This window comes from Lemur catta, chromosome 2, assembly GCF_020740605.2.
Source record: "Lemur catta isolate mLemCat1 chromosome 2, mLemCat1.pri, whole genome shotgun sequence".
Taxonomy (NCBI): domain Eukaryota; kingdom Metazoa; phylum Chordata; class Mammalia; order Primates; family Lemuridae; genus Lemur; species Lemur catta.
In genome coordinates this window covers 145,600,305-145,624,354 of record NC_059129.1, presented here as the reverse complement: position 1 = coordinate 145,624,354, position 24,050 = coordinate 145,600,305, and the positions used below count along the sequence as shown (strand labels likewise).

Below are 24,050 nucleotides of genomic sequence, written 5' to 3'. Positions count from 1 at the left end.
CCAGGGCCACCGAGCAAGGCGACCCACCCCCCGCCAGATTCCGGGGACCAGGCTGCCCTGCAGGGGTGACCCACCCGTCCCCCGCCCCGATTCCGGGGACCAGGGCCCTGGGCAGGGCTGACTCACCCGCCAGGCCGGGCCGCAGGCAAGGCCGGCCGCGCTCGGGTCGGTCCCTCCTCTCCGCCAGCTGCCCGCGGGGCCTCAACCCGAGGTCGCACCGCGCCAGCTGCTGCCTCGCGGGGGATTCCTGTTCCCGCGGCAGCCGGGGTCTTTCACCAAGCGCGAACCCCACGTAGGACGACGACTTCCCGCCACCGGTGGCCGGCGCTCCCTGGCCTCGAGGCCTCAGCACGTGGTGGCGAAACCTCCACTCCCAGGGTGGGGACAGCTTGTCTTCTTCAGTGTCATTGGAGGCGCAGCCGCCGCAAGTGGCCACCGGAGGGCGCCGGAGGCGGGAGGCCAGACCTGCGCACGGACAGAGCCCCGCGGACCGAGCAGACGTCCGTCACTGTCAACTCACTAACCCGTCGTCACAAGGCTACCTCCCTTCCCCCGTGGGAGGGCCGCCGTTTCCTGCACCTGCCACGTGTGGGAGCCGCGAGCACCACCACGCCGCGTCTGCGGTCCGCACCTCCGCGCTGTCCCCGCCCCCTTCGCTCGGGACAAGGTGCCTTCAGAGCACAAGACCCCTCCTCCCTTCTTCGCCGAAGGATCAAAACCTGAACGCCCTCCCACCGCACTCTTTCCTCGTGGCGGTAAGAAGTAGGGGAAGGACATTTTTCCCGTAACAGCTGGACCCCCTCGCGTTAACTTTTGTCGTCGCTGCAGAGCTCTGGCCGAGTCCCTTGCTGCTCTTGTCGCATCCCGGTCTTTTTCTGTATGGAGAGTTCTTCGAACTTACCTTTGACGGGACCCATGTTTGTGAGTCGTCCCATCACTCAGCCTTACTACTGAATGCCTGAGCCCAATAATTTTTAATTAAAAATGATTTTGATTGTCTCTCTTTGTTAGCAACCTGTTTTAGGTACAAGTTATCTCAAATCTCCGAGTAGCATCATTAGGTCTGTCTTAATCAGTTCGGGCTGCTGAAATGCCTTAGACTGGGTAGTTTACAAACACAAATGTGTTGCTGTGTCTGCAGGCTGGAAGCCCAGGATCAAGGCGCCGCAGATTTGGTGCCTGGCGAAGGTGGCTTCCTCATAGATGGTGGCTTCCCGTGTGCCCCACCCACGCACAAGGGTGGATGAGCCCCCCGGCGCCTCTTTTACAAGGGCACTAATCCCACCACGGAGGCTCCACTCTCGTGACCTCGTCACCTCCCATCACCATCACAGGGGGTTGGGTTTCAGCATATGAATTTTGGAGGAACCTTAGCAGGTTTTTCAATTACCTTGTTCTTTGTTTTCTCCAAGTTCTCTTCATCTCAACCTTTTGTGACATGCAATTCACTTTCCTTAAATGTTAGGTATCCTTCTAGGAGAATTCCTACATAAATGCAGCTGCCCTAGGTTTCCTCTGCACTTTTGTCTCCCCTAAAATGCCTCTTCCTAGAATGGGGAGATGGCAGTGAGGACTGTTAGGACAGGGGCGGGATGAGTGTACACGGCAGAGAACCGATGGGGGACCCCTCCCCACCCAGTCCCACACAGGAGGCTTCCCTTGGGCTGCGTGTACTTTTCTCCGGAGCAGGTGACTCCCCGCTTGTGTCCTTGCAGGCCCAGCAGGGCAGTCCAGTGGCTTTGAGGGCTGCTTCGCTCTTCCTTCCTGCCGACATCCACAGCAGAGCCATGAGCAGAGGGCACGGCCTTCAGAGAGCCTGGGTGGTGGGGAAATTCATCAGATGACCTTCTACTGAAGCAGAGCCCCCTCCTGCCACCACGTGTGCAGACTTGAACCAAGGGGCCTCCCCAGGTTTGGGATAAGGACAGCTGTCCCCCCAGAACTGTGCAGCACTGTGCCAGGGAGGCAGCTGCCCAGGCAGAACCCACATGCTCCAGGCCTCTTTGCCAGTGTTCAAAGGCCTGTTTACAACCCCACAGATATTTCACCAAGGACATACCAGGGGCCAAATGCTGTTCTAGGTATATGGTAGTCTAAAAAAATCCCTGCTCTCATGGAGCATGTAGACAATAGAAAAGAACTATGTAATATAAATAAGCCAGACCAGTTCAGTGATGAAAGATGAATAAAACGCAAGAGGTAAACACAACAGTGGTGGGGTCGCGGGGAGACGGACATCTCCTTCAGGTCTTGAAGTTCCTCTGACAATGAGACAGAAACAAACCAGCCTCTTGTGCAGTGCTGGGGGAAGGACATTCCAGACAAGGGAAGGCAAAAACAAATGTCTTCAGACAGGAGTGAATTCAGCAGACTCAAGGCTCGGAGAGGCCGCGCAGCTCAGCGCAGACAGCAAGGCAGAGAGGGTGTGAGCAACATGTGCCGGCCGGAGCCAGGAGCAGGGTCTGAACAACGGATGCAGGTTACTGTTCCAACCTACACAGCAGAAAAGGCATGAGAGAATGTAAACAAAGTAAGAATAAAAGCTCTTTATTCATTTGTAGCTATCAGTAAAATGAAAGGCCTAGCATTTTTAAAAGTCCACTGTAAAATACAGGTTACCATAAAAATGTTTATTTTTTAACAAAAAGAAAACACTATCACATGCAAAATCTGTCACTTCACATCTTAAGTTTAACAGGTTGATAAGATGTAATCAAGTACGTGTGGAAATAAAACTTTTTCATAGCTAAATTTTAAGTCATTCAAAATTATTCAGTATGTTGTATGTAGTGTTGACAGCAAAGAAAGTTCGCATTTTTCTCCCTACCCTCCCAAATATTATCGTAAGTTCTGATTCTTTGGGTAATATTCATAGGAAAGTGACAAATTTCAGAGGCTACTGTTCAAAAGTTCTCCACAAATTTACAAAGCCCCATCTTTCTTTCCATGCCTTCAAATCATTTCACTGACACCCAGCTCCTGCCAAGTATTAAAGCACACGTTTCACCCAGATTCCAGAGGGCCAGGACAGAACCACAGTGCGTTTAGAAAGTGGCTCTTTACAGGGATGACAACGAAGAAACGCAGGTTATAACAAGCACGTTGGGGGACTTTCAGCATCGAGATTACATCTTCACACAGAGCACTGTGTTTCACACACCAAGGACATGAAAGCCCCGGTGAGACTGAGATCGCCACCCACAAACCGACGGCAACACGGCCCTCAGGCTGCGCTGGCCCATTTCGTGTCCTACTTCCTTTTGATGTTTATGGCTCAGTTTCACTTACGCTTTAAAAAACTAGATACTGTTACATAATCCTACTCCTTACATTTTCATTTCCTCTACATTTTAGAGCTCCCCAATTTTTTTGTAATATTTAGGCTAATATGCAATGGAAAAACTGGCATTATGCAAACCAGGGAGTCTGCTCACTTACTGCGATCAACAAATTATGTCTAATTTGCTCCTTTTATTAATAAAGGTAAATTTTCATAAAAAGCCATATTCAATTGAAATTAAAATATACAGAAACTCAACATAATCATAGCTTTACTTATATTTATATGAACATGCATGCATTACTCCAAGGTTTTTTCCCCTATTTGCACATCTTTAAACACTTCAGAATTATAAATGTCAATGACCTACATAATAGCAGCACAATGCTTAACAGTATAAATAAGACAGCTGGAAATTCCATTATTGGCTCTATTTTTAAGGAGTTACAATGAAATTATGTACCATATACAAAGCCTGTCAAACTGAACATGGTCTTAGGCCATTACTACAATTTCATTCCAATTTGGATTTTAATATAATTAACTTACAGATCTGAAATAAAAGCACTGCTTAATGGTTTCAGATGCATTTTGGTATTTAGTATGTTTCAAGGAATCTTTACAAACAATAAATTTTAACTCTAACGAAGAGAACCTGTGACTAAAGCTGCACAGACAACAGGGGAAGCAGCGACTGCACATGTTATCTGTTCCTGACAATTCTATGAACTAAAAGTCTTAACTACCTCTACATTTCTTTAAAACAAGCAAAACTAAATAGCACACACAAGATTACTTTAATATAACCGTAGTGGTCTAACAAACCTTCCAAATGGAAGGAAATAGAAAATAAAGTTGACACAACAAATTTAACTTATATTAACAGTATTATAAATTTATCAGGTCATTTTGCCAACCATATGCAGAACCACCTAATATCACCATACTCTACGTAAGCTCTGACTCCAGAGGGCTAAAGCCAAGGTCTCCAAAGGTCCTGTGCATCAGCAGCCGCACACAGCGCTGTGTAAACCTACGGCTTTACTGACACTTTTCATCACGCTGTTAACACGGATGCTTTCGGGAGTTTCCTCCCTATAATGAACTTGAGCATAATCAATTTCCATAAAGAAATGTATACCTAAACCAAATTAAGAATATTAAATCTTCTACACACGGGCTCAAATAGGAAGTATTTTGTTTAATAAAATGAAAAGTTCATTTTTAAAAATTTCTGCAGTCTTTTGAAATGCAAGGCACCAATAGGGAGCAGACATTCCAGCAAAGAGTGATTGTCTGGGGACAAAAATGGAACTGATCAGTCCTTTGTCATCTGTTAATCAGAATACTTCCTTCTTCACGTCTACGCAACATCTTCCAGATAATCTGCGATATCGCTGAGCTGGGACACGGTGAGGTCTTGTGTGAGGTCATCAAGCTTTGTTGTTCAAAAGAGAGAGAAGAATTAGTGTCAGAATGCAAGCAGAGTCTTAAGTAATTCATATTGCCATACTTAAACTGTTATTTTATACTATACAAACTGCTTCATATTTAAACTTCATAAAATAGGGGGAAAAATCTGAACTGCTGAGAAGTGATTTGCCTAAAATCATGTATCTAATAAATGAGTGCAGTCTTTTACACTGATTATACCCTCAAATATTTCAAGTGAAAACTAAAAATAAAACATCCTAGACATTATTCCAATTTAATCAAGAAACTGAAATTGGTGGAAGATTTTATAAAACTTCCTTAATTGGGCATAGTCCCAATGTGTGATTCTGTTCATAGTAACGATCACTCCATGGATTGCCAACTCTCTAAAATGGTAATTTATCCCATTAAATTTTATTGAAATTCATTAAAATGTATAACAGTCTCATCTGAAAACTATTATTTCCTATATTTTTATATGATAGTATATAATGTTAAGTTTATAACACCACACTTAAAATACAGCATGACACCTTTCAATCCTGTGTCAGCTGAAGCCAGAGTGAGTCACCCTTTAGAGGCTGACAAAAAGCAAATGGGCAGACTCGACGGCCCATGGGGTCTCGAGATGCCCGGCCTCGGTTCCCAAGTACAGAAATCAGTAATTGCTATTTTTGTTACATTAGAAAGTAAACTAGAAAGTGAGCCTCATTAGCGGAAATACACACATTTATTTATGTAAACTTAAGACAGAGAAAGGAAATAGGTATTTAAGCATAATGAGGGCTGAGAACACATTGTATCTACAGTAAGGAAAACCCACAGGTCAGGAGATAGGCTCCGGGATTATCAACAGCACAGTGGGAGGTCCCACCAGTTGCTGAGGAAGGACAGAGCCTGACCTTCCCAGCCTCAGCCAGACTCATCTCCATCCAGATAAACCAGCTGAGCAGGAGCACAGCCACACCCCCTCACTTATGTATCAGAATGGATATTTTCTCCAAGTCACAGCCAAGGGAAGTAGCTACAGCCGGCAAAGCCTGAAATGTTTACCACCTGGCCTTAGAGAAAGCTTGCCAGCACAAGAATGAGAACACCTTGCAGAAATGATACGGTCTCATCTTGAGAGCCTGTGAGATGCTCTTATCTATCTGTTCATCTGCCCCCTTCGTATCTTCTCATTTTGTTATTCTTTCGATATAGAGAAATGTAAGTTAGAAGTAAAATCCTTTCAGATAAATAAGCCCTCTCCCTCCCTCCTGGTCCCAAAGTAGCCTTGGTGTAAAACTGTTACAAAGAAAAGTATCAGGAATCTTAATTAAAGTTCTTATATATTCAATCCAAATCCAGTTTACACAAAAACTGAAAATGTCAGAAAAGCCTGCAGACTGTGAAACTGATTCCGATACCGTGGAACTACATTTTGTCCTTCCATCATTATTAAAGAATGCAATCAGTAACGTATTCTTTTTTATTTGCAAAATAATCAAGTACTATTATTAATACTGATGATGAACTATAGATGAGATTGAACTGAGGAAAAATTATAGGTAGAAAAAGATCTTTCTTAATCTAGATAATGCAGTTATCTGAGGTTTTTCAATTTAGTTTTGATTTAAGGCAAAGAAAATCCACAGTAACAACCAAAACCTTCCAAAGAACAGCCTAACTTAACAGGTGTTTACCACCAAGTAAAGTGTATGAACAAGTTACCTAGAAATACATGGCTATTTAATGCTTCGTGCTTCATTAGCTTTGTAATTAGAACTCAAAGCAGCTATTTTAGTTCAAAACTATAAAAACAGATTTTTCACATCACAAAACAAAAATATCTAAAAGATACATTTTGATCCCTGGAAAGGAAATTAAGGATCTCCGTGGTAGCAAACTTAATACAACTCAACAGTGAAGAATATTTCACAAGATTTTGAAAAGCTTTTTAAAGTGCAAATGTGCACACGTTTGCTGTGCAGTCACAGAAGCCCGGCGTGCACACTCTCAGCCACTTCCTCTTGACATCTGCTTACGCCACTGCTCGTGCGGCTCCTGTACAGACCACCCTCCCCTGGGCCTCTGCTGCCCAGTGATCTGCTGTCACTTCTGCTCCAAAGTCACGTTCCAACAACCTGCTCCGCACAACACTCTGTCTCTACACATGGTGCCTCCAGGGGAGCCCTGGAAGCAGAGCTGCATGGACATGTCCCACGATCTCTCACACTACCCCTCTGTTCACGTGGCCCTCCCCAGCTAATGCAGAACCAATCAGAGTCAACCTTTCAAAATCCAGGTCAAATATTAGCTCCTGCTCCCGAGTTTTCATAGCCCATGAATGACAAACATTTTAATAGCACTTGTCACTTTCTTTGATTTTCATTTGTGTGTATGACTTTTCTCTCCCTGATGCTATACACTTGAGGGGAGCAGTCTATATTATCTGATTTATGACTACAACAGAAATAGTAGCATCAACGAACATTTACTGAACGCCTTCTCTGCTAAGCACTGAGCTGCATGTCTTTCACACTTACCTTTAATTTCTACAACCTCCATGACCCTTGCAAAACAGATATGAGAAAGCCAAGGCCCAATAAGTTAAATAACTTGGCCAAATTTGCAAGTGCTAAGTTGCAGCCCCATGACTCAAACCCAGATCTGATGAACTCACAAAACTTGGCCAATCCACCGTGCTCTCTCCTCTCACATCCCACATTCCTAGCACTGTGCTTTCTAAATAGTAAGTGATTAATACATACTGGTTTTGGTCACCTTGGCTAAAAGGTGACCAAACTCTTTGCTGTGAGAATACAGCAAAGAATATAAATACTTTTGTATCCTCCAGGTGCCTAGTATCCGTTCTCTGCACAACGGTCATTAAAAAACGTTGGCTGATGAAATACGATGACCATCAAAGTCCACTGTATGTAAAAGGCTGCTCATAAGCAGCATGATTACATAAAGTTAAGCTTTTAAGTGAAAACTCCTAGAGCGCGTATGTCGTGCCAAACCCAGTGAAAGCAGAACCCAATGAGCAGCAGCCCTAAGAAAGTCCAGTCTCCCAGACAGGTGTACTCCAGAAAGTTGTCCAAGGCCCCCAACAGCAGATCGATGCTTACACCTCCACTTCAACCCACTCAATTCCACAAATCGTAGCTCAAGAGTCACCTGTTCAAGTCCTCTACCTCACATTCTTAACCCTACTTTGAAATGTGTGTTAATACCAAGAGGCTGAGCTAACAGATGAACTCAGCAGTAACTCTATCAAGAAAACTGACTTTAAATGATCCTTCTTTGTTTGGCGTAACTTTAAAGCAACAATTTTAGGACTCTTAAGGATGAAATAGGTGAATTTGTAAGAGAAAGACATATTACTACTGTAAGTCCATAATATGTCGTGGATTGGAGACCATACTTTACATATTATCACTTAACCTTCCAAACATCCTACTAGTAAGTATTGATACTTCCATTTTCGAGTAAGGAATCTGAGGACTGAAGGGTAAAGCTTGCTTATGAAAAGACAATACATAAAAGAGTAAGAAAGCAAACCAGATTTTGCTGGCTCCGACTGCGTTGTCTCACTGTGAGTTGCTGCCTCTCTCCAAGGCCTTCTCCCTGTGTGATGAGCACAGCACTCGGAAACTCCCGCCTCCTTCTGGAAAGCAACAGCCACCTCCCGGCTACAGCAACCCACAGCACGCAAGGCAGACGCGCCTGCGCTGCACACAACCGCGCCACGTGGACAGATACACGACTCTGAGGTGCTACAGCTTGTCATCTAAGTACATTGTGTCCTCTGCCTACATAGAAAGATCAAATTTGGATCTCAAGTATAGACTCCTAATTTTATACTCCGAGAGGCTCTGCTGCCCTGTCTCCATGGGTTTCCAGCCCAGCCTGGCTCTCCCGCTCGGATGCTGCCACTGGCCCTGAGACGGCCACACACCCTGCACTCTAGTCCCAGCTGCATCGTGTCCACAGCCCTCCATCCCGACTCTGACCCACACCAGTGCTCGGTGTGACCAGCCCCGATGCATCGTGGGCCCCGTAACTCACAGCCAGCCCAGTGCCCCGAGGACAGCCCTCGGACATTCCAGAAGCACTCAGATACCAAACAGAGGAACAGTTGGAAACAATCTTATATATCAATACTTATTAAAGACATTCTTCATAAACTTGGACCAGGTAACTCTGTCATGACATTTCATGATTTTCAACCATTTTTCCACAAAGTAGTATAAATTTTTGAAGCTTTATAATAAATCGACAAATAGAAAAAAAGCGCATTGTATGGGAAATGCAGAACATCATACTTTGTCACTGGTATTGATGTCATCTATTTCCACAGAAAGGTCTTCAATCTCTTCACCAATACTTATTTCACTTTTTTCTGAGCGATGGCTAGTACTAATTTCAGGAAAGAAAAAAAATAAGAACTCTAAAAAAAACATTCAAAGAAAATAACTACCATTCTTCAAACCTTCAGATATTTATTTTAATACTTTAAGTAAAATTAACTATTATTAACTTCATACTCATTATCTCACTTGACCCTTAAATAACTTAGCAAGGGCAGCAGCAAGTTAATTTAACAGATCAGCTAGGTTCATAATGGTGACTTTGGTCAGATTTTTAAAATTTTTCTGCTACATCATTTTCTCTTTCAAAAAAACCTGTATAATCAATTACTCTGTTAAAAAAAAATAAAGATAAATTTCCAACTGAAAAACACCTGTCAATTAAATACAATTCTCAGGCATCTAATTTAAAATTTCTATCATATTCACAAATATTATTTCTGCATTATTAGCCAAATCATAGATTATATCACCTTTATATATACAAGAAAGTTAACTGAAACAAAGTATTAAGAAATGTCATCTAAGTTGAAAAATAACTTAAGAGGACAACTGTTTTACGCTGAATGTGGACAATTCCCACCGCAAAGAGATGGTGAAGGGAGAAGAGCACGGACAACATGGGACTGAACTGCTCCTAAGTGATCCAAATCAGCCGCCAGTGTTGTTTCTCTTATTCTTACCGGGTTTCCTGAATGTAGCATAGAGCCCATATTCTAATGTAAAAACCAAAAGCACGTTCCAAAGTCAAACACATGATTTTGAATTAGCTACCTTCAAGCAGAATGAATAAGAGAATCAAATATACTAAAATCAGCACCAATATAATTTTGTCTTATCTGTGTTGAGAAACTGTATACATACATACATATATATTTGCCCAACTATTTCTTACCTATTAAAATCATCAACATAGTCATCATCTTCTCCAGTCCCTGATAAGTTTAAGAAAAAATATACGTTATATTTACACATACACATGTCACTATGTACCTACAATTAAATATACATACTTCTTTAAATAGAAAAAAAAAACTACAGATGACTTATACTGCATCATTAAAAAAGAAGTCCCAAAGACCAGAAATATTTTTAACATATATAATATAAAGGCAAACAACAAAGTGAACTACCTATGAAATAATAAACCATTGTAAGTGATTATACCACATCCTAAAACGTGGTTAGTGCCTCATCTCCACTCCAGGCACTCGCAAGCGAGAATCGCGGGGCATGCTCCCCATTACTGACGCCCTTTGACCTGATGGGTACAGCAACAGCAAGTCATCAACCAACGCCCTCCAGGTACCTTTTTTTGAACTACTGAGACTTTTCAACTCAATAATTATTACAGAATAAACAATAATCATGAGGTGTGACAAGGAAACCAAGCACAGCAAACAAGAACACCCACAGTCAGAACTGGGCTCACACCTCAGCACCCCCCAGCAGCTCTATAACCTCGGGGAAGTCGGGTGCCCTTTCTGGGCTGTGTCCTCGGCCATGCCAATCACAAGGTTAGCAGGAGAATCTGTGCACATGATGTGCTCCACAGAGACCCGGTCCCCAGCAAGCCCCTAATAAAAGGGAACCTCTGCAGGGGAGACGCCGACTGACAAGGCAGCGTTGCGGGTTTCTCACACCGCCCCGCGAGGGCAGACGGAGGGAGCACCTTGCAGACGGATTTAAGGCTATACGGGACAAATTTACCAGTCCGCTGCCATTCCCTCCATGCTTTCTGCGGGCTAGCTGAGGAAACAGCATTGTCAACCGCAAGGCAGAGATTTGGAGGCACGTGACAGCCGAGTTAAAATGTGAATGCAGAGCACAGGGAACACACACGGGAACTCAGCATGGCCACAAACAGAAGACAGAGATCACACAGAGAAATTCTGGCTCGGCAGCGAGCAGTTCAAAGAGGCCGTGGGCCCTGTCCTTGCTCCTCCACAGCATGAGACCAGACTGTCTCCACACTGGTCATAGTCGAGGGATTCAGGTTTTGGACAGGCAGTTTGACAAGATAATTCTCCTAAATTAAATCCCACGATTAATTTATTTATCTATCAAATATGTGACTGACTCCTTGTCCCCTGGGCTATGGCAATGGCTGAGACGTATCTCTGGTCTCCAGGCGCTAACACCCCAGTGGGAAGAAAGAGGCAACATGGTGGAACAAACTGCAAACTGTGAGGGCGACTGGGGGAACTCTCTGAGGCAGCAGCTGAGCTGACACCTAAGATGGCACCAGGGGTACCAATTATTAGGGACAATATGTTTCAAGAGGAGGAAACACGTGAAAGGCCCTGAGGTGGGGCAGGGTGTGGTGGTCTGCAAAGCCACCAGTGAGGAGCTACTATAACCAGACAACACTGACTGTGGAGCAGAGCTGGGGGGTACGACAGGGATGGGGACCAGATGGGCTGGCAGAAGCCAGCTCCACCAGGGCCTGGCAGGTGCTAGTCGGGATTTTAGCCCAAATGCAAAGGGAAGCTCGTCTGGGGGTCAGGGAGACAGGAGGGAAAGAGAACAGGGAGGCACGATCTGATTTCTGTTTTCCCACAGATACCACCGACCACTGCAAAAGGAATGCGTTTAAGGGAGGCAAGAATGAAAGTAAAGAAAACACAAGATGTCACAGAAGCCCAAGCCAGAGGTGACTGGGGCAGGTGTCCTACAGATAGGACGGATAGATGGTATGGGGTGGGAAGAAATGAATATAAGAAAATGAAGAAAACAAGAATCAATGTTACTACCACCTGTAAAGCATGGCCAGCAACGACCAGGAATCCCTGATCATAAGGAGCTGGGGGTCAGGAGCCAAGTTTGTTTCCGGGTTGCTATCCTCTCTAGAATAAAGAGCCTGTCTCCATCGCTAGCCTCAAAGATTAAGGGGATGCAAGTGCTTGTGAGAAAGCAGGCCCTGTCAGGCAGGGCAGAGGAAGAGCAGGAGGGGTGGAAATCTCCTGATTATACACACCCACAGTTTCCAAGTGCCAAGAAAAACTGGCAGGGGCAGCTACTAAAACCTGAGAGCTCCAAAGACAAAGAGTGGAATGCCGCCAGTGCAGACAGCTGAGTGGACACTGAGCTAAGGTGTGGGGACAAGTGGGGTGCAGTCTGGACTTAGAGGATGCTAACTGGTTTCCCTCCTTCCAGCATTTGTAGCCAACCCAAAACGTAAGATATTTACTGCATAATGCACAACAACACATTAGATTGTGACTTCCTGGGTATGCATTACACAGCATTACTGTACCTTAACAAGTCAGTGTCAAAATGAGTGGGCTTAACAGAATATATACAGGCTAAGCATCCCAAATTTGAAAATCTGAAATCCAAAATTCTCTAAAATCTGAAAATTTATGAATGCTGACATGACACACAAAGGAAATGCTCACTGGAGCATCTGGGATTTCCAGATGTCAGACGCTCCACTGACAAGTATAATGCAAATATTCCACAACCTAAACTCCAAAAAGCCTCTGGTCCCAAATCTTTTGGAAAAGAGCTATGCAGCCTGTACTACATTACTTGAAACTAGTGGTTGACAAACTGGCCCAGAGGCCAAAGATTCCCATTTTCTTTGTTTTCTAACATTCTTTCCTCCCCACCCAAGACCATCCATCTGTCCTACTCCAGGATCCTTCACCCAAGCCCTTGCCATCTCTGGCCTGGTCTCCGTGACAGCCTGTTTTCCTTCCTTCATTCGTCACTCTGGCCAACAACCTGCTTTTGTCAGGTCTATGAGTCAACAATGGTTTTTACATTTTTAAAGGATTATTTAAAAAACAAAAAAAAACAACAAAAAAACACAAATATGTGACAAAGACCACCTGTCCCACAAACCCCAAAAGATCTACTATCTGGCCCTGTACAGAAAAAGTTTAGCAACTCTCGCTTTAAACCTGCAAAATGCCTGTCTATAAACGTTCCATCTGGGCAACTTTGATTAATATTCGCCTGCCTGCCAAACTAAAACAGGTTGTGCTCTAAAGTTTTATTTGTAAATTATTTCTTTGGGATGCAGAATTTATTTTCCCATTAAAATGATATTTAAATAATGTCTAAATAATCTGTAGGCAGTAAAACACAGTGGTTAGGGCTCTTTGGTGACGTATCAGGATTCTAAAAGCAGTATGATCTTAGACAAGTTATTTAATGTAGGTCCTTCATCTGTAAAAACGGAGATAATAAGAAAACCTGCCTCATAGGATAAGAATTGAGTAAGTCCTTGGTACAGTGCCAGGCACATATCACTAACATCATTACCCTAGGCTAGTCCACTAATGTCTACACGTTACTTAAAACACCTATAGTACTGTATGTATATTTACAATGGAAAAAAACCCCAAGCAGAAGACAACACTGTTGCAATATCATTAAACAAAACTAAATAAAACTGTTTACTGAATCCTAATGCCTGGCTCAGCTAGTAAACTGGTCTGTCCTACCTGTATAACTACCCAAATTCCTAGCCAAGGTATGTCAAGGTCCCAACAGAGAGCGAGATGAAGCCATACGCCACCTTTCCACCCTACGGGGCAGCTCCAGGGCAGCCACCTTGCCCCCAGGATGAGAACTCCCAGCAGCTCCTCCTCAGAAGCAGGGTGGGAAGCCCCTGCTTTGACGAGAAAGCAGAGTAGTCAGAGAGGGAAGCCAAAAGGTTTGGCAACAGAGTGAAACACAGAAGTGAAACACAAACACCAGAACAGGAAGGGGACAGGGCAGCTGTCCAGGTGCAGAGGTCAGGAGTAGAGCTTCCAGGTGGTGGAGATCCAGGCAGGTGGGTGGAAAAGAACACGCCCCACTGCAGACACACGGCACCTACCAGGCAAGAACAGAGCAAGGCAGGGGAGCAGGCCCACCAGGCTGGCCAGCCCGCAGCCCAGAGGCACAAGGAGCAGAGGGCAGTTACAGAACTGCAGGGAGTGGAGTGGAACGAGAATCCGGGCAGCTCAGGGAACAGCTATTCTTCTGCAAATGGGGGAACAAAGGAACATAAAAAGGAAACTAACATTTACTGGGCACCTGGCATGCCAGGCACTGTACTTTTATTTATGTATGTACACATATTTAAATCCTGTTTGGTCTTCAAAACAAGGTAGATGTTATTAGTTCCAGTTAACAGATGAGGAAATAGAAGCTCAATTTAGCTACCTACCCTACCCACCAAACAGTGCCACATCCAGGATTTTCACTTACATCTATCCAACTTCAAACCCAAGTTCTTTGCACTATCAGAAATGTTTCTCCAGAAGTGGGCAGGACACTCTCTGAGCTGCCGCCTCAGACATGCCTGAGGTTGTAATGGCAAAGTGCATACAGGTGACTCGTCCTTCTTTCACACCAACCTGCCTATGAAGCTATGTTTCGAAGCTCCCAGGACAGGACGTGGTCAAGGAGAACTCAGGCTGCTCCATTTACTCAGGTCAGCAACTAAGTTCCCCTAAGGTATGCCTACCATATCTGCTGCAGTCCTGCACAGAACAGAAAACTGGATGAGAACCATGTTCTGGATACGGCCAAGGGCTCAGTAATGTTCACTAGGAGACTCTCACTTCCGTAGGAACGAATTTACTTATGTGGCAGGCCTACCAACTTCTGCTCCATGTCATAGAACTGAACACATCTCACAGTATCTCTTGACAAGTCTGTGTCCCCAGTAGACTGAATTCCCTCAGGCCTGGACCACGTACTCCCAGCACCTAGAGGATGACTCTGCCTCCGCACAATTTTCAGTCCAACTGAAATCTCTCCCCTTCTCCCTGTGCATGTCCTCACCACGCAGTCTTGGCACAGAAGCCAGCTCCTGTAAGAGGCCTGCCTGAATGCCTAGCCCAGGTGAGAGTAACCCACTACCCATTTCCACACCCACATATACTGACTCTCTTAACGCTCAAGATATCTGCAGGTGCCTGTTTAACATGTCTTTCCTACTCGAATTGAAACTCCAGGAGGACAGAGGTGTGTCTTGGCTGTTGCTATAGCCATCTCTGGCTTAGGGTGTAATCCTGGACACAAGAAAACTATCCAAATACCTGCTGAATGAACAGCTCAGTGTAGGTTGACTGAGTCGCTCCATTTAAAATCTTACACTAAAAATAATCGCTTTAAAGCAATCAACACTAAAATTGGAAATCTGGTTACCTAATCCAAGTGATCCAATTTTATCATTGACCAATTTCAGATCTTTCAAAACTGTGTTTGCTCTTTTACCTGTGAACAGGAAAAAATATTAGCATTAAAGTGACTTTTAGAATACAATATTCGCTCAACCACATCAATTTTTTCCCCCCATATGGGGCTTCTTTATGACAGGAGCATAATAACTTCAAACTAAGAAAAAATTACAAACTGTGATTAATGGATGCTTATTCATTACATTTCTTTTTTAACCATGAACAATACTACTCCTTATTGGAACACAGCCACTGAAGACAATTTTTGGTCCAGCTACAAGACATCACCTTCCATAAGTAGCACCATTAAGTATGAAATTTGTTGACTATAGTTAATTGTTTTCACCAATTTTATGTTTCCTTTGAACTTCTAAATTTTGCTTCAATTCAACTGCTATTTTTCATTAACCCAAGTGATCTCCTCACTGGTTTCTTTAGTCCTTGGCTCTCCCAACATCCTCTAAATGAACATTCCCCACTCAGCGTCACAGCGCCATGACCACATCCAGATTCCTTCCCTGAAGGTGGCAATGACCATGGGAGAGGAGGTGAGAAGGGGTGTGGGCCACATGAATGGACACATGGCTGCTTAACCAGATGTCTGAGAGAAGCAACAAACTAGCTCTTTTATGTGTTCTAGGAGGCCCCACAGTTGTATTACATAAGACAAAAAGGTTAGGAAGAACTGCAAAATTAGGCAAAACTCGTAATACGAATTCCTAGTGAATGTACTTTAGGAAACTTTCTCAAAAAAGGAATACTTACACTCTGAACACTCTGCCAATTAAAACTTAGATTTCCTATGACATAGCATACACAGTTTATCTGTATATGTATGTGGTTAGGGCTACGATTTTATATTCCTTGGTACCACCGTGGTGTGCGGAGGGGTGGGAAGGTGATTGGCCATTCTGCATCTAGCTAGCAATCTTCACCTCTGCTGCATGTAAAAAGATGTGTCAGATTCAAATCCCTGAAGGTCAATATGTTTTATTTAACATTTCTATCATAGTTACTGTGATATCACAGAATAAATTTTTAAAAATTAATCGAACTTACATCCAACTCAAGGCACCCTAAATGTCCAAGAAGAGATGATTTAAAAATTGTGTCTACAGAAAATGTAATCGTATCTGTAGATATAAAAATTATATCTATAGATAATATAAATCAGCTAAAAAGTCAACTTCCTAAAAGTATTTGATGGCACAGTAAGAGGCAGAATACAAAACAATATAAAGGATACGACCACATTAAAGAGAAATTTAAAAAATAATAAAATACGAACAGGAAATATTCCTGAGTGATAAAATTTTGGGCTATTTTTATAATTTTCCTAAAAAAATAATCAATTATCATATACTACTTAATTAAAGAAACAATACCCTGAGCGTTCACGCCTGTGGCCCTGGGCACTTACCCTCAGAGTCTTTCAGTGAGGGGGCTCCTGCCAGGGAGCTGAGTCCGCCCTTTGAGGGGGGCGCATCTGAGAGCGAGGCCAGGCTTCCCACTTGCTTCCGAGGTTCACTTCTCCTGGCAGGAAGCAAGTGACAGTTAAATGGTAATCGTGTATCCTGCCACTAAAGCAAAAGCAACTTAAAGATATTTTATGTACCTACAGGGGCTAGAAATAAAGAACATACAGTATTTTACAGATTCAAAATCAAAGTGTATCTACAAGGCAGTGCAGACTATAGATCATTCACAAACCCTTGCAGCAAGCTTTTCAGTAAGAAATCAGTTCACCTCTCTTTAGAATCCTGCTTGATATCTTACAAACTGAACTGACCTTCAACATCTTCACTGTCTGGGAATTTTTTAGAAGCTCTTTTATCACCAAGAAATGCAGCCACGGGACAGTACAGGAGCCTACTAGCAAACAAGTACTATCACTCAGATGTACGTATTCTTCAGAGAAGCCACAAACAGCCACACTAATGGTCTCCTCTTGAAATCACGACCACTAACCTCAAGGGGACCTTAATACTGCCCAGCAACCCTATCCATTCCCACAGTCCCTTCCCCTCCTTGCTTTCCTATAGAACCCACACTTCTCCACTCTCCCCAAATCTCCAACCCTCCTCCCTGCAGCCTCACTCAACTACAGACTCAGATGAGAACCAGTGCCGGCAGTGGGGTCCACACACTCTCCACTCTGCCAGCAAAGACAACCCCGGCACGGATTCCGTCACCAGGCAGCCCTCCAGGAATTCTCCTCTCATTCCCTTCCATCTTTAATTCTTCTGTCTTTAAAACCGGATCATTCCCATCAGCACACATACGTGCTATTACTTCTCCCACTTAAATATGCACTTCAGACCCTCCAGCCACCACCCTGTGACAACAACACAAAATCAGATTTATGGATTCAGTAATTATAGAACCATGAGTAGTTCATCATATAAAATATTAATAAAAGCATCTAGAAACTATATTTTTAAATCTCTAGTCTGATAATCCAAACAGTTTACTCACCAACCGTAAGTTTTTTCTGGTTTGGGAATGGGATCGTCAAAGAAAGAATCTCCGCCCGTATCATCTTCACCCGGACAAAGGTCAGCTTTATCTTTGACATCTGAAGTTTTGTTGCTTAGGAAAGATCCAATTTTTGTTTCATGGGCCAATAAGTGAAGATTACTTTTGCTCTTTGGTTCTGATGAAGAGACACTAGTATCACTTTGACTGACCTCACAGTTGGCCTTCTAGAAAAAGAGAGAGAGGGAGAAAAGGTCTCTTCAGTGAAATAAAACTTTAAGATATTTTAAATAAGTCATGTGAACATAGGTAAACCTGCGTGCGTGCGTGCGTGTGCGCGCGTGTGTGTCCTCCTAACAGCATGAACTGCGGAATAATCCCAGGAGATGTATCCCTTTAGCCCCAGGCTTCCTAACATGGCTAACTCTCAAAGCGGAAATGTTAAAGAATCCGTTGACACCATTCCTTTCCTCTCACCCTAAATGGAAATATCTTATCTATACCTATCTCATTCATAAACAAACTTTCCCATTTATAAACAATTTTCCTGTTTCCCCTTCCATATGTGTCATGGCTTCATAGGTTAATACATTTTCACCTCGCAAATAGAAGAGGGCATTAAAGGAGAAAAGGCGGATGATTCCACATAAATGAGCAAAGCATTAAAGTGTTCATCAGCAAAAACGGCAGTTTTCCACCCAGCGCCAAACATGGCAGGCATCAAGGAGAAAGGCGCTGCCTTCGACCACTCGCACGCCACCTGAGTTCAGGCTTTCAGAGTGACTCCCACACTCCCTGAAATGTCCACGCACAGGTACGCATACTTCCGTGAGTCTTAAACCAATGTTGAAAAAACTCTGAAGCATTCTCAACCACACCCTACTGATATATAGTGACAGTGGCACAAAATTATTTTCTTGTTATTTTTTTGTTTTCAGTTATTTATTCCATCCTTGGTCAGATTTGGTTTTGCCCATAGACATGTCTATGTCAATAATAACAATGAAAGCAAAAAATAATGCTAGTAAGAATATAATAAAAGTAGCTAACATTTATGGAGAGTATTCAAGTGCTTCAAATGTCATTTCATTTAATGTTCAAAATAATCCTATGGTATGGGGATAGGTTTTCTTGTCTCTGTAGTTATGAAAAAGGAAACAGAGACATTTATGTCACCTGCCAAGGTCCCCAGGTAGTTTAGGGATAGGGTCACTATCACAGTCAAAGCCTGATTCCAGAGGTTAACTCTTAACAATTATGTTATGCTATTAGGTTGAATTATATAAAATTGTGGTTTTTGTGGGTTAAAAAGGGCAATTTCCTAAAATTCAGCCGTATATACCAAAGAGCAGTACCGTGCAAGATACCCGTGGCGTGCGAGAAAAAGCACTCACTTGAAACACGGAATCTGGTACGTAGTCCACACTCAGCTGTTAACTGCATAATCTTAAGTAAATTAATTTTCCTACGCATGAGTTTCCTCAAAAATTGAACTAGATTAGTATTTTCCAAATCAAATTATAACTAGGAATAAGAAAGAAAGGATGAGTGGCTGAGAAAAAAGAGTCAAACAGGGTAGCGAACATGTGGGTTAGACATTACTGAACAAGCTGCTCTCCAGGGCTTGTCCCCCTCTAGCATGTGCACAGGCAGAATGCACTGTGCGTGTCTGACGACATGCCTTTGCATTTTCACACCAATCAGAGGCCTTAACTAGTTGACAGCTGGTAAGATATATGCCATATAAATTTTAGGGCCCTGAATAGAGCTATACATTCCATGTTATTAATATAGATAAATTAATGATTATATAAAGAGATATCTAGAAAAATAGATATCATCCTTTTAGACATCATAGGATGTTTTCAAAGAAGCAGAAATTTTTTAAATGTCCTAACAACTTTTTTGAAGTTTTCCCGATATTATCAAATATAGGTATCACATACTTTTATTTTTCTTAATTATGTTCAAACTAGTTGTCATTTCTGATTTATAAATGTTTTCCTAACTGATATCTTTTTAAAGGCATACGCATTTGGAAATAAATACCCTGAAGTCTTGTGTTATTTAAACAGATTTACAGTTAGAGATTTTCCCCTTGAAAACATTACTGAGAAAGTTCTAAAAGATAACTAGCATGAAACAAACTGAAAAGGAAATGTAAAGCAACACTACAATAATTTTTCCAATAAAGTCATTCTTCCCCATGAATTCATATTACCAACATAATTTAAGTCTACATAATGAATTAATATAAGTTTAGTAACTAATATGTATCCATGATTATTTTTTGACTAGTTTTGGCAATATTCCTGCATGGATGGAAGGACCAGTTTTAGGAAGACAAGTCTGATGGAAAAGGACATTATTATGTTATACAACACATATTCTTAAACATAACAGAATTACTTTAAAAATAATCTACTTTGAAATCATTCTCAAAAATCAATTTCTTTCTTCTCTCACCTCTCTTTCTTTCTTTTTTAATTAAACAGAGTCTTGCTCTGCTGCCTAGGCTAGAGTGCAGTGGCATGATCGTAGCTCCCAGCAACCTCAAACTCCTGGGCTTAAGTGATCCTCCTGTCTCAGCCTCCTGAGTAGCTGGGACTACAGGCGTGCATCACATGCCAGCTAATTTTTTTCTATTTTTAGTAGAGACAGGGTCTTGCTCTCCCTCAGGCTGGTCTTGAACTCCTGACCTCAAGCAATTCTCCCACCTCAGCCTCTCAGAGTACTAGGATTACAGGCGTGAGCCACTGCTCCCACCTCAAAATCAATGTCTAAACCACATGAGAACATGTCATTTCTTTGTAACTATGTGGTTCATTTTTTTACCAAAAGACCATTACCCAACTAAGTGATTAATAAATTCACTAAACTTAATTCCAAATAACTTTTACTATTTAAAAAATCCACACTAAGAGGACAAAGATCTGTCATTAACACATTCTGCAAAGATTAAAAGTACGGAAAAACTTCAGGGCAATTTCAGTGGAGGAAGTCCGGATGCACGTGCACATACAGATGCCCTCCAAAAACGGGGTTATGTCCTGATAAGCCCATCATAAATTGAAAATATTTTAAAAGTGAGCATTCTGTAGACAAGACGGGATGCAAAAACACAGTATCCAAAACGTGCTGGCAACACAGCACACTGCAGAGCACCAGCTGCTCGTACACCAGTGACCGCGCAGCTGACTGGGAGCTGCAGTTCGGTGCCGCTGCCCGGCATCGAGAGAGTTTCAGACCACGCATCGTAGGCCTGGGAAAAGGGCAAAATCTAAAATTTTACTACTGATTTTGTATCATTTTTGCCCCATTGTAAAGCTGAAAACAACATTAAGTCGACCATCTTAAGTTGGGGACCATCTGTACACGTACGTATACCCTGGACTCTCTATTTAAAAAACCTTTATCATGGCTGAAGACATACCTTTATGTTACATGCATAAACTTCAACTACTTGGGTTTTCTATCACCTGGATTTGGCTAAATTGAAGTTAAGATTCAGAATGAAGCTAAATAGCTATGGTTAATTATTATTTAAAATCAAGAAGAGCAACTTAAAAAAAAAATCTCACAGCCATGTCTTAGAATTCATTTCCTGAACAAGCTTAGAAGTTGTTATGGGTTGAACTGTGTCCCATGAGAGAGACACACTAAGTCCTAACTGTGACCTTACTTGGGAACAGTGTCACTGCAGATGCATTCAGTCAAGATGAGGCCATACAGTTAGTAGGGTGGGCCTTGGCTCTACCCCAACATGACTGGTGTCCTAGTAAGGAGGCAAGAGACACAGGGACCACACAGGGAACACCATGCAGAGATGGAGGCAGAGACTGGAGTGATCTGTCTACAAACCAAAGGACACCAAGGACTGCCAGCAACCACCAGAAGCCAGGAGAGAAACCTGCTGACATCTGGATTTCCACCTTCTAAGCCTCCAGAGCTGCGAGACAATCCATTTCTGTTTTAAGCCACTCAATTTGTGGTATTTCATTACAGCAGCCTAGGAAACAGAGTTATTTATTATAAATAACTAAAACTTAAGTTCTATCTTTTCATAAAGGTGAGGGACCCATCGCAAAGCACTACATTTATTAAATTCCCTTGGATGGAGCTCAAGCCTAATAATAAGCTTTATGGTAAATTACAGTAAAGTTTTAAGAAAGTTCTAGAATATATTTAATTTTCCAATAGTACACTTACACAATCCAGAGTTCAATCAGTTCAGATAAATGGGAAATTAGAATTAGAGAGACATTTCACAGTGAAAAATGCTGCTAATTGTTCTGTAGTCAAAAACTGAATTATCACTAGAATGTCTTAAGAACCTGGAAAGAAGAATTCTGTTTTTCCAAACTGAAGGCTTAATCTATACTGTTCATAGCAGGAGAAACAAAATCAAAAAAATACTCCAGTACTTGCAAAAGTATTCAAAAGACTCATGCAACCCACTGTCCCTCACAACCCAGGACCTTCACCAGCAAAACCCAGGGATGCCCACGGCCTTGAGATAAAATGGTGCCGTATCTGCACATAATCTGCACACCCCCTGTGTACTTCAAATCATTTTACTCATAAAACCTAATACAATCAAATGCTATGTAAATAGTTGTTATACAGTATTGTTTTCCAATCTGTATTATTTTTTATATTTTATATTGTTAATATTTTTGACCTGTCTGCAGTTGGCCGCATCTGTGGATGTGGGAGCTACAGAAAAGGTGCTGACTGTAGCCGATTCTTGCCCCCATGCCCTTCCCCTGCTACCTCCCGCCCCCACCCTGTGGGGTGATTATGACTTACTAATGATGTACTTAGAGAAGTAATTTTACTACACTTGTAACAGACACATACATTTAAAGTTTAATTTGCTAACCTAGAAACGTAAATACTGTAGACTTCTACAACCACAAAACAAAGCTTTAAACCTTTCTTTCTAAAAACTCAGTGTTTTCAGAGAAACTATCCCTACTATCTGCAATCTGTAATTCCTACACATGCACAACAGAAGCATCATCTTCCAGCTTTGCCATAAGACTCTGACACAACCCTGTGCACAGCTGTGCCACCCTCAACATCCTCAGCCCCCCTCCCGCCCCCCAGCAGCTGCCAGGGCTCAGCTAACACATGGGGCCAAGACATCAAGACTGGAACCTCAAATGGCCAGGGTCAGAGAGCTGGCTGGGCAGCACCAGAAGGGCTAATGCTGGGAATGTTCACCCATCAGCACACCCATTCGCTCGGGGCAGGGCGGAGGTGTGGGTGTGTTAAGAGAATAATAATCTTGGTTTATCTGGAAAATCCTGAGGTGACTGCAAATGACACAGAAACGATACTCTGAAATATACACAAAATGTGAGTACCCTCACTGCCCGAAATCAACTCAAAGCTGGGCTTACCCTAGAATTTTGAAAACAAGAAATAATGAATTAAGAATGTCATATTTTTAAGAATCTGAAGCAAAAAGTACCCCAATACAGGTTAGTTTCAAAACACCCGAAAACTGATTACTAAAATGGATAACCTTTCATATTACATTTACTATATGATAAGAAAAAACACCTAACTCTAAATATTAAAACAAAAAAATCTAACATCTTTCTCAATTTTTCCAACTACATGGTAAAAATCAAAGTTAATAGAGCTTACCAGAAGTCTATTATAATTTTTGACATGCATTTTTTTTTTCAGACAGCTAGGACAATGTTTGGTACCACAAAGTGGCACACAATGAAACAAATTATCACAGATGACACTTTGGAAGTAAGCATTAACACACATTTCAAAATTTTCAGCTCATTAAAAAAATGCCCTCCAACTTAATATGTATCCTACTTGTATTCCAAATCTTTTACCTTTGTATTTATTTCATTTTATCTTTATTGTCTCTCAATAATAACAAAAACTTTTAGTTTTACCCCAGTTAAATTAGTTCTAAAACCTTACAAACCAGTTATGTGTGTGCATATATATGTATGAATAATTTTTAAAAGTTTATTTCTAATATGAATGTAGCTTCCCTGAAGAAACTACCCAGAGTCTCTGAACGAGCCTTAATACTTGTCCCCCCCCCCGCGCATTCGCAGGGAACAGTAAGACACATCCGGCACCCTGGGCCCTGCCTGGCAGGCCCGGTTCACATCTGCAAGGCAGACAGGGGACTCTCACAATTTGGAAAATGCCACCCACCCACCACCTGAATGGCTCCCCCTGGAGTCTGGCTGTGTGCAACCTCGACTGCTACATGCAACGTGGTATTTGGATTAACATGTTAAAAACGTTAAGGAAGCTGGGAACCTACTGCAAGCACAAGGCAAAGCA

At 42.4% G+C, this 24,050-nt stretch overlaps 1 protein-coding gene across 3 annotated transcripts in view; it reads right to left on the bottom strand.

Moving 5' to 3' along the window:
* Positions 1 to 4,461: 4,461 nt before the first annotated feature.
* Positions 4,462 to 24,050, bottom strand: part of CEP43 (centrosomal protein 43) — a 34,296-nt gene continuing 14,707 nt past the window's right edge. For 2 of the 3 annotated variants that reach the window (XM_045544727.1, XM_045544728.1), the window contains 6 exons: positions 17,724 to 17,950; positions 16,669 to 16,781; positions 15,217 to 15,285; positions 9,965 to 10,004; positions 9,025 to 9,118; positions 4,462 to 4,718 (listed from right to left, as the gene is read on the bottom strand). In XM_045544727.1, coding sequence (XP_045400683.1) covers positions 4,644 to 4,718; positions 9,025 to 9,118; positions 9,965 to 10,004; positions 15,217 to 15,285; positions 16,669 to 16,781; positions 17,724 to 17,950 — 618 coding nt within the window. In that variant the 3' untranslated portion in view covers positions 4,462 to 4,643. Of the gene's footprint in view, positions 4,719 to 9,024; positions 9,119 to 9,964; positions 10,005 to 14,420; positions 14,547 to 15,216; positions 15,286 to 16,668; positions 16,782 to 17,723; positions 17,951 to 24,050 lie in introns of those variants that run through there. The other variant, XR_006733599.1, reaches the window with a different exon arrangement.